The 11,515-nt window shown below is 44.9% G+C and overlaps 1 protein-coding gene across 1 annotated transcript in view; it reads left to right on the top strand.

The window, feature by feature from the left end:
- The first annotated feature begins 1,952 nt into the window (after positions 1–1,952).
- Positions 1,953–11,515, top strand: part of MAP7 (microtubule associated protein 7) — a 120,985-nt gene continuing 111,422 nt past the window's right edge. The window contains exon 1 of the mRNA XM_074862618.1: positions 1,953–2,182. Coding sequence (XP_074718719.1) covers positions 2,137–2,182 — 46 coding nt within the window. The 5' untranslated portion in view covers positions 1,953–2,136. The remainder of the gene's footprint in view (positions 2,183–11,515) is intronic.

The raw sequence follows: 11,515 nt of genomic DNA, 5'->3' as shown, positions 1-11,515 counted from the left end.
GATATTTAGGTACAGATAGATTCAACTCATTTCAAAAATGTAACTACATTTCAGGAGAAACATAGCTACTGTTTAACAGTTTCTACTTCTATTAGAGCAGAAAACAGTATAGTTTCAAGGTAGCTTTAAGCACTGGAAAGACCAGTGGTGGAATTTGACTTGTCAGACCCAAAGCAACTAAAAAACTCTACCCATGGAAAAGTGACCCTAGGACACTGCACTCCCCTAATTTGATTTTGTGTGAAACATGATCCTGTATCAGCCTATACCTGTGGTTTGAAAACCTTTGATTTCATGCAGCATGAACAGACCAGAATGTAATTGCATTGCTTTATTTGTGTGTTGATACTATGAAAGCATGCAGCCTGTTCTCCATGACTCAGGGTGCTCAGCAATGCCAGCTGTGTGTAAGAGAAGGGAGTGTGATCGAGGAATTAATTTAATGTCTCCATGAGACCTAGCCTGGCACCAGCTGGGAATTAATTCCTGTAGTTCACTGCTGACCTCACCAGACCCAAGGTGGCTTCTGCAGAGTTGCTCAGCAATCAGTTCTGTGTTCTGCGCTGTAAGAGAGCATGTCTAGGCTGGGCCGTGTACACTTTTGCTATTTGAGAGATCATGAAGTGGTCTGAATGTGGTTCCCTGAGCAGCACAGCTTATACATCTATGTATACTAGGTCTGTGCACAAAAGCTTCTGTAATATCCCCACTTAAGGCTACTTCGTTGATTGTGCCAGACACTTTTTATATCCTCAGAACATGAAGAAACATTTTGGGACAGAGTGCATCAGACTGGTTAGTCTGGGACTCGTCATGCTGGCTCCCTCAATATGCTGGTGGATGCCTACACGGACCACAAGTGAGGGATTTGAGATTATGTTGTAAGGACATTTTACGTTTTAGTGTAGGATTTTGCCAAGGGCGACCTTTTGACCATAGGGCATACCGCTCCCTCTGAGCTAGGATAGCTTCTCGGTCCTTGACTAGTGCTGTTACAATCTAGGGCTCAGGTTGACTGAGAGGCACCTTTCCACCTCCATTAAGAGAGCCAGGCAGAACGCAGAAGTGAAAACTTGACCCAGGCAATACTGATTTTGGAGTCTCTTGCACCTTTCAGCGTAGAGCCCAGCCTATTCTTGGATCATAAACACTCTCCTGCTCACAAACCATAGGGCACATTTTTCACCTGAGCCCCAGCTCCTTCTGTTTTAGAGCACAAATGACTTCTGGTGCATCCTCCTTTCCCCTGGAAGACCTCACGCCCTGAATTTAGCGCTTTGTGAAAGGGAGGATGTTCAGCACGGTGGAGGACCATTGCTTTGTCCAGCACGCCAGACTGAGGGAGCGGCACCTCTCCATCCGCTTGCCTGCCTGCGTGCCACAGCTGCCTACCATGAGTTCCCCGATTCGTTCACCCTTCTTCAGCTGTAGTTCTGATGATTGCTACTACCTGCAAGCAGATGCAAAATGAAACGATGTTTTAATCGAAACCTAGAACACTTACAAGAGAAACACTCTTACGACCCTGGAAAGCAGCTTAGCGCAAGTTTAGGTGAACTCCCGGGAAAGGCAACAAGACCGTGACCTTTACGGAAGGGACTGGTACACTGACAACCCTTCACAGAGCCATTTTTGGGGAGCCAGGTGTTGTGGGCAGCTTAGGGTACGTACCGGGACTACAGAGGTACAGTTCTTTCCCCAACGCCGGGGCTTGTGCGCTGGCCACCGCTCCTCCCACCTGCTGCCGAGACACCGGCGGCGGGGAATCGGTCATCATCCCCGAGCCTGTGATTGCTCTCCGCGCCGGTACCTAAAGAGCTGTGCCAAGGCGGCGGGAGCCCTTCTGAGGAAAAAAACCCCACACCTGGAGAAGCGCCGGTGTATCGACTAGACCAGGGCTGCGGCGGGAGCCCGCTGTGCCCGCCCCCACCCCGCCGCCTCACTGCCGCCGCTGAGGGCGGCGGGGGCTCGTCCTCGCCAGCAGCGGCCGTTACCCGCCCGCGGGCGCCGGGCCCGCCCTCACCTGCTGCCGGGCAGATCCCGCCGGCGGGGGAGGGGGGACGTGGCGCTCTCACCTGCCCGGGGCCGCGGATCCGCGGGGCGGAGCGGAGCAGCCGCGCTCGGCGAGGAGGAGACATGGCGGAGGCCGCGGGCAGGAGCGGCGGCTGCCGGCGCCCCGCAGGTGAGGCGCTGCCGGCGGTTTGGGGCGGGGGGGAGCGGCGCGAGTCGGGTCGGCGGCCGCGGGCGGCCCTGCGCAGCCGGCCGTGAGGCGAGGGACCGCGGCGGGGCCCGGCGGCGGCCTCCTCTCGCAACAGGTGCGGGGCTGCCCGTGCCCGCCGGGCTGTGGGGGTCTTTCCTCGCTGCCCCCGGGGGTCACCCGCCGCCAGCAGACCCGGCCCGGACTCAGCCGGAGGGGCAGCCCCGCGCAGGGGCGCCGCGGCCCGGCGCGGGCGGCGGGTAGGGCAGGGTAGAGCCGTGCCGTGCCGGCGGGGGCGGCGCGTCCGGCCCGTGTCCTGCCGAAACAGCGAGACCTGCCCCGCCGAAACGGCGAGACCCTTTCCCGGCACCGCGGAGAGGCGTCGGCGGGCGCGCGCCGCCGCGACCGGGGCACCGTTTGTTGTTTTGAAGCCCTTCGCTGCCAGGGCTCGGTGTGCCGCGGGCGCCTTCACCGCCACCGGGCTGAGGCGAGGTGTCCAGCCGCGCGGGGGAGGCCCGGCCCGGCCCGGCCGGCTGGGAGGGAGCCCAGGGGGAGGTCGCCGGGCTGCGGCGCGGGAGCCCGGGGGGTGCGGGGCAGCGGAGCTTGAACGGGACGCTCCCGCGGTTAGGGTGAATACCTGCACCGTCCAGCTAACGGGGACGAGGTGAGCCCCGGCGAGGAGCGGGGATGTCTCGGTGGGGTTAAGGTACCCGGTAGCTGCGTCCCTCCGAGCCAGGCCCGGGGGGTTTGGCTGAGCCTTAAGAACGTGCGAGTGACCGGCTTCTGCAAGCTCATAGTTCCTCTAGGAACCAGGGAGGTGTCTTTAAATCGCCTCTAAGGAGGGATGTCAGCTGCAAGAGCATTATAAAACGCTTTTATTTCGCCCTAAGGGCGAGGAGGGTGCAGGGAGGAGATTTTGGCTTACGCAAGCGGATCGACTGCTGCATCGCTGTTGTAGGCGCAGATGCTGTTTGCTTTTGCAGGCAGCGGAGGGGTTGCCTTTCTGGCATGTTCACTGTGAGTGCTGCTTGCTGGGCTGTGAAGTCTGACTCTAGCTTTCAGTCCTCTCCTTTTTTCCTTTTTTTTCCTCCTTCCAGAGTACAATTCCACTCACCCTTTGCTAGTCCTTCACTTCTCTAACATACGTCCAAGTTTATCTCTGAATCACAGAGTGAGATTTTTCATCAAAACAACATATGAATAGGCCATATGGCTGTTGGTTAATTAAGTGTGTTTCCACAGTATAATATTTTTAATACATAATTTTATATAACGTGGGCATGCAGTCACAAGCAGCAACTGTGGGCAGACCCATCCAAATGCTGTCTTTCCTTATTAAAGTTAGAAGTATAGTGCTTTTGCTCAGAAATCCTTTTTTACAAATCACTTGTAGCCATCACTCTAAAGTTCAACTTCAGAAAGGATGTGCATCTGTTATCCTATGTGTTTCAGAGTTTGCAGCCTTATTAACTTCACTTTGCACGGGAAGAACTGGATGTCAGTGTATTTTTAAAGCCACATTTAACAAAGTCTTTTTAAGTTCTCTACCTTATGTTGTTGTGGTGGTTATTTTTTTAAAACTGTATGATCAGTCTTTTTTTGATCGTTTACCAAAACAGGAGATGAGCTGCCAGGTGATATGTATTTTACTGATGTATCGTTTTAAAAGGACTTATGTGCCTAGATTTATTCTGAATTTGCTTGGTAGTTTCATTTCACGTTACTGTGTTGTTGAACTTTTACTCCTTGTAGACAGGAGGTGGATCCGCTTGCATGAGTTGTTGAGTATTTTGCCTTTAAATTGCTTTGTGCTGTCAAAGTTCATTCAAAACTTCCTCGTGTGTGAAATGTCAGAGTTAAACTTCTGTGAAGCTGTTTGTTGTCTGCTGAGGTTCTTTCAGGTCTCCTGCTTTCCAGGCGTCCACAAACAGGAGCACCCTCACAGCATGTCAGGGAGCTGCTCCGCAGCTGCTTGGTCGAGCGGAGTGAGCAGATGTGTGTGCCCAGGGAGGGCTGTGTGGATGGCTTTGGCTGCGGTCTGCTCCGCAGGCGGAACGCCCGTGTCTGGATCCGGCTCCTCAGGAAGGTCAACCTCCCATCCTGGTTTGGTGAAATTACCTACTGGTTGACTTATTGCTCCTGTTAAAAAAACAAAGCCGAACAGCTAAATAGCTGTGTGTGTGTTTGGTTGTGGGTTTTTTCCTTCCTGTGGCTAGATATACAGACTTTCAGAGCTGATCCTGGGGAAAGCTTTAACAGTGCCACGAGGACTTGGCAGAGAGATGTTACAAGGGGATCCCTTTATTGTTGGTCAGATGGTCTGCTGCACTTAAGTAGCTTTCTTCAGGTGAATGGCTTAATTACCAGGGTGAGGGGTTTTTTTTTTGACTGTGCCATTCATAAATGCATAAATGGCAAAATGAGTAGAGTGCTAAGGGGGTACACTAACTTATACCAGTTAGAATTTTTTAATCATATCTACTTGAGCATCTTGCAGTGCTAACAAGCTTTTCAGTGACTCCCGAGATGAGAAGGGCCCTCTTGTGGGGAGTACCAAACAGAGGAGCTTCTAAGGCACCTCACTTTATGGCTGCCCACCCATAAACGGAGGCGTGCCTCTGCCTGTGAGACTTCCCCATGTGCGCTCTGGGCCACCGTGGCCAGATCTGTGTGCAGGTGCTTAAGCACTGGGAGACCAGAGAGAAATGTGCTTGGTTTGTTGCAAAAAAAAGCTTTAATGTGATGATTTTGCATACTTTTCTAGTTAGTGTTCTCTTCTGAGTTTAATATTATGGTGTTCTTTTTGCAGCAAAGCAGGTCTGCACTTTAAGTGATGTCGGTGCCAGGTAGCTTGTTAAAGCCAAACACTGCGGTGTTCTCTCTGTAACAGCTGGTGAGACTTTTCATCTGTTGCTTGTTTGTCCTGGTATTTTCTCCATCTGAGAATAAATCAAGTTTTAGCTTATTGTGTTATCAATTTTTTTAACGAATAGATACATTACAGGGGAAAACACAAAGCTACAGAAGGCATGCAGTAGGTGGGAACTTAAGGCGCTATCCAGTTCCCCACGGCTCCTTCCCACTGGTGATAAAGTATTTTGCTGGAAGAGGGTTTATACAGTATTTTCACACACCAGTTTTATCTCTGCCTGGCGCAGGCGGTTCCCATTCTCTCGCTGGGGAGCTGCCAGTGGTCCTGTGTTGGTGTGGGTGCGAGGAGCTGCCAGAGTGTGTGTGTGTATGTGGTAGGGGGAGCTTGTGCTTTGGCATTTGCTCTTTGCTCGGACTTGTACCTTAATCCTCGATTATCAGAGACCAAGGCATCATGGAGGTAACAGCAATTTGAAGCAAAATGTTTTATTGCCATGATAGTATATGCTTACAAACATTTAAAGTGATGAAAGTGCATATGTTGTTAAAGTACTGTAATTTCCATCCATAATTATTTAAACGTTAGCCCTATTGTATAGATTTCCTATCTTTTAATATATAAATTGAGGACCTGTGATTCTTCTATTGCCACCCTCTCTGATTAAAACCTATTCAAACTTTGAAATTCTGTACCAGATCTTACAGTTATTTATTTGTTACTACATTAATAATATCCTGAGTCAGTACTGTAGCTCTGAATGCATAAGACTGATTTATCAGTAGCTTGTAGAATGAAAATGATACAACTAAATTAAAATTAAAAGTTTGGATGAGAGGATTAAAATCCTTATAGAAGCCACCCCTCAGCTTTAGAAAGCTGTTAGAAGTACTGTCTCTTGGTATCTTTCATTGGTCGAGTAATGTTTGTGCAAGGACTACACGCTGTGGAAAAGTTTGAACAAGCCTTTTTATATGCATATCATGTAATGTGAGTCAGGCTGTCTTTCCCCACCCACCTACTCCCAGCACTGCTATAGTGTAAAAAAGGGGCGTGGGGTAGGGGGGAGAGAAACAACAAACCTCAACAAACAAAACTACCCCCACCCCCCCAAAAAAAACCCACAAAAAATAAAAGCAAACAAATGAAAAAAAAACAAACAAAACCAAACCAAACAAAAAACCCAAACCAAAACACTGCCACAAGAAACCTCTCTAGTTCATGAAAAATCAGGCCTGTTAAATGATGCTGGAGCAGCTGGCGTAAATGCTACTTTCCTTACAGGAAGAGAGCTTCTACTAATCTAGCTAAAGTAGTATGCATTGTCATTTTACTTGGGCTTCATTTTGAAAATGGATGTTCTTTTGTATATGCTATTTCAAACTGTAAAAATTGTAAATTTACAGTAATCTGAGATGGCTACCTTTTTTATTTGTATGATGGCTGGTTTATTACTATCACAGAAACAATTTTAGTAATTTTCAGCTGTAAAGTATTTGTGGTATTAAAGGTAATTAAATATCAGTGCAATAATTGCCTCAATTATGTAAATACAGTATAATCTTGCAACAACATACTTTCTTTTCCTCTTGAAAAAATGTGCGTAAGTCTAGACCCACAGTACAAGCCACAGCGTGCTGCTAATGTTGTTGTAGTAACTCTCTTTGCACACCCACCTTTCCTCCAGGAAGGAGATCCCCTGTATGTGACTTCTGTTAAACAAATACAGTGGCCCGCTAGGAACTGTGGCAGAACAGGCTACATGTATATTATATGTGTTTGATGTGAAAAAGACTGAGAAGATGATGCGTTTTTTAAACTGGTTCAGATTTAATTCTGCAGCTGTTCCTGAGTATTGATTCTGGAGTTGTGCCATACTTGCTTTCATGAAAATCAATCTTTGCTTTCATTAAAATAAGTAGAAGGTATATTTATACCCTTTGTGGCTTTGGAGAAAAAAATCTTGAAAATATATATCCTAGGAGATCTGTCAGAGTTCCAGGAAAATGACCCTAAGTTGTCTGTTAAGATGACGTATGGGGGTTAGGCTGCCTCACTATTCAAATGGATGGAGTTAGCAACCCTGAGTCCTGTTGACTTTGAGATTCTTTAGAGATGTAAGTGGTGGCATGATTTATGCTCCAGACTGATAGTCACTGTGAGACTATATTATGGAGGGGAGAAATAAAGTACTGATATCTCCAAATATTTCTCGTGTCTGACACTCTAATGTGTTCTCCCTTAAAGTTAATGGAATCGAAAAGTCCAGACTTCTTGGTCACCTTTTAAGAAACATGTTTGGAAGTAAGATGTCAGGAGAGCACTGGTAATTAACACAGCTCAAAGTAGTTCACAGGATTCCATCCATCGGATGCTGTCAGTAATACAACAATGGAGAAAATTTTAATTTGGTCTTGGCATATTGCCTTTTCTTTCAAGTATGTTCACGTTTCCATGAAAAAGCTTAGTGCTTTTTCTTTGAAGTATGTTCACATTTCTACTGAAAAGCTTAGTACATACATAAGTGCTATTAATTTTGAGTACTTTACAAGCGCTTCTCTTGACATGTATACAAGCGAGGTATTTAAAAAATAAGCTCTTTTTACAGACAGAAGCAGTGGCAATACTGCCCAGACTGTTAGTTAGTAATTAGCATTGGTGATTTCTGCCATCTACTGAATTCCTGTTTCCTACTGCCCTGTGAGTTCCCCCTTCCTTGCTCCCTTTCCTTATCTAACTGAGCATTGGCTGAAGTTACATGATCCAATATCATTCTGTTATATATAAGTAAAGTGTTGTCTAAGAATGACCTAATATGTTTTTATTCATCATGGTACGCATTGTGCAATTTTTATAATCAGTCATGCTATGCAAATCCATTTAATTAAAAAAATGTAACAAGACTTGTTAATGTACATCTTGTATTTGATTGTTTTATTGGTGTGTATGTGTTCAAAGCATTTGTGGATGATGAGACTCTTGCCTCCATATTCATGTGTCTTTTGCTCTGATGAGTGAGTTTGAGTCAACAGGGCAGGGCTCCCAGTCTTCTCCTTGATTTTCCTATGCATGGGAATGCACACAGGTTCAGTTTTAATTGACAGAAGGGAGAAATAGCTGATGCTTCAGTTAATGCTCACCTTCTGTCTAGTCAGTTCTGAGCAGCTCTTAACACCCCTTAGTCCAGTGTGTGGCACTGCGCATGTCAGGGGGATAGGTGAAACTGGGAAGAGGTCACCTCCAAGAGAAGCCTCCTGCTCCAGGGTCTTGCAGGCAGCCTGGCTGCTGGCACAGCTGCCTGCCTGCCTTTCACCAGGACTGCAGGGGGTAGGGATGAGGTGGGGACCAGAGGAGCAAGTCTCCCACCTCATCTGAGAGGATTGTCGTGGCTGCTCTTAGCACCTGCAGTTCAGCAGCTGAAGAATATGTTGTCTTACTGTTTTGATCAAGTAGCATCTAGAATGTGTACAGTCTTTGCAGCACATATGGTAGGACCCATAAACAGATGGGCAAGCTAAAGGAGCCGAAGTAGTCAGAATAGTTGGTAGGAAAATAAAGACCTGGTGTCGTCTTCTCATTTCCAGACTTAGCTTATTTAAAACTCATTGTTTCTTACACAGATATGGATAATAATTCTGTATTTAATGTATTGGAAAGGGAAATACTGAGATATGAAACCAGATTAAAGACATGTTTATTCAAACTCCAGGAGACAAAGGTGAAAAGAGCTGAACCTGCCTTTCTAAGTTTGCTTTCTGAAGAATCTTAATAATCCATTGCTGCTCCCCTCTGTTTCCCCAGCACATATGTAAGTGATGTTTGCTTAGAAAGGCTGAATGGTTCTGCTCGCTCTTGGTTTGAAGCACCTAATTCAATGGGTGAAGAATAAGTTAATGAAACTACTGTGGTTTTATGGCCTTGACTTTTAGAAGTGAGTCAACTTATTGCTTATTTAAAGCTATTCAGAGTGCATCTATACCCTTGACAGCAGGATTCTCATTAGTCAAAAAGATGAAGGTTTCCCTTCTTATTCTCTGGCATTTCGTATTCAATCTTACTGATTAATGCAAGGGCCTTTTTTTCCTTCCAAGAAGGTGGAGAGAAGAAATTAATTATTATATCAGATGTTTATACACTAAATACTGAAGTTGTTTAAAAAAATTAATGTACTGCTGTAAAAACAATCTGCCAGTCCTTTATTATCTTGTATATAAAAGTGAGGCCTTAGAGATATCTTTGAAGAGAGAAACCTCTGTAAAGATGAGGTTATCCTCTCTCCTTTTTTGACAATAAGAGGTAGAAAGAAGAGAGAATAAGAGGTAGAAGGAAGAGAGAATACAAGAGTAGCAGTGGAAAAAATTATGTGTGCGTGATGTTTGAGACTGTGGTTTGCTTAATGGAAGCAAGTGTTTTTTCTGATATAGTGGCTGTTTTTTCTATTTCCAATTTAACTTTTCCTTTTTTTGTTGTTGTTGTTTTTTGTTAACCAGGGCAGAGGAATCCTGTCTGTCTTTTTAAGGCTGTTTTGCTCTGTCCTAGATTTACATGGCATTGAAAAGGTTTCCAGTCCTTTGATCTGAGTAAATAGCTTTTTTCTCACACGAGGGGCAGGGAAGGCTCTATTTTCTCAGTTCTTTTGGCCTGATTTAAAACCTAGTGAAGTAGAAAGTAAATGCAAGAAGATGAGTCTGTTGAAGGAAATTAGGGAGAGATTGAATTTAGGGTTTAGTTAGTGTGCATATATTCCAATATCGTTCTGCGAGTAGGGAGTTGGACTTGATCCTTATGGGTCCCTTCCAACTGGAAATATTCTACAATTCTGTGATCTAGCACTGTCTATATTATGTATTTTTAAATGACTTCTTAAAAAAAGCTTTTGACATAGATTATTGCTGTTGAAAGTGTCCATACAAAATACGATTGTGTGTTTTGATGGGTAGGTACACTGAAATTTTTTGGTGTACTGTTTTTGCAGAACAGGATGGGAGCTTTTAACTGTACCTTGATTTTCCTGATCTTTCTTCCCATGAAAGAAACTTTTGGAACCCAGTTCCCAGTGCAACCTTATTGTTTCACGCTGGGAAAACATGTTTGTAATTGCAAAATGCCATACCCCTTCTTGATGCTACTATATAAGATAGATACCTACCTTGTCCTGAACCTCTCAGTACTGAGAACATCAGAAATAACAATGAAATATGGGCAATCTGGAAAGGAGCATATGTTAAAATATTGACTTGATCTAATTCTTGATATAAAATGCACTTAAATTGAGGGGAAGCTTTCCTTTTATGTTAAAAGGCCTTGAATCAGCATCCAAGAGCAGAAGTAGAACAGTGTTTATTTTGCTGTACAAATACTGTGACCCAGACCTGTCTCAAGTTTGTGGGTTTTGTTGCTTGGTTTGTTGGGTTTTTTACTGGTACCCTACAAGAAAATGATCTTCAGCTGTTAGCAGTTTTGGATAAACCTGAAGAACAGGATAAGAAAAGGGTTGTGGATAATGCTCTAAAAGTACTAAAGTTCATGTGTGACTTCTCTGTTCAGTTTGTGGTTTTCACAGTCCAAACTTTTCTTCTCTATTGTTTCAGTAGTTGAATAGTTGCTGAGTATCTCTTATAACAGTAAGGTTGTACAAAGTATTTTAAAAGAGAAGTACTTTAGAAGAATCAATAAGTTATTTCAGAAGAAGAATTCTGAAGGTTTTATTCCATCCTATAACTGGAGAAACCGAGGCTAGAGGTTATAGCTTACTTCAGGCTTCGGAGAGCTCCAGTGTTGGAAAGAGCAGCAGTGGAGAGCAGGCTGCCCTGGCTTCTGAAACTGGCTTAATGTATCTGTGCCTCAAACTTTTTTTTTTTTTTTTTTTAAATCCCTCTGGCTGGCAGTGGGGAAGAAGGGGGATTTGAAGGCTGGAGATTATGTAGTGGTCTGTTCAATGGATGGTCGTATCTGGGTTTCATGATAGTGGCAGATAGTAGATTTGTGTATGTGTTAAGATTGAGAGCTTATTAGACTTGGAAGTGTTGAGGGGTTGGGGTATTTTTTGCCTTTTTTTGGGGGGAGGACATGACACACAGTAGGGGAGGTTCCCCTGTCAAACCCTGACTTCTTGGTTGCTTGCTCTTTTGGTACAGTGTTCTTTTAAATCTTATTTTAACTGCACTTATGCTAAGAAAATAGCAGGACAAAGATATGAAATCCCTATAAAATGTAGCTTGATGAACATACAACAGGTGTCTCATAGAGCAGGAGGAAAGATCTGTATATTGTGATTCAGCAATGTCTTATAAGTGCTTCAGCTTGCAGGGCTTTTCGTAGGCAATTTGTCTATAAATTTCTTTTGCCCCTTTTGCAATAGTGTATGATCCTGCAATCAGTTAGCTTGATTCTCTGTAATGTAACCTGACATGCCCAATGATACAAGATGGCTTCCACTTAGTGTTACA

The sequence above is a fragment of the Strix uralensis genome, chromosome 3 (genome assembly GCF_047716275.1).
Source record: "Strix uralensis isolate ZFMK-TIS-50842 chromosome 3, bStrUra1, whole genome shotgun sequence".
In the NCBI taxonomy this organism is placed as follows: domain Eukaryota; kingdom Metazoa; phylum Chordata; class Aves; order Strigiformes; family Strigidae; genus Strix; species Strix uralensis.
This window is presented reverse-complemented; position numbering and strand designations above follow the sequence as displayed.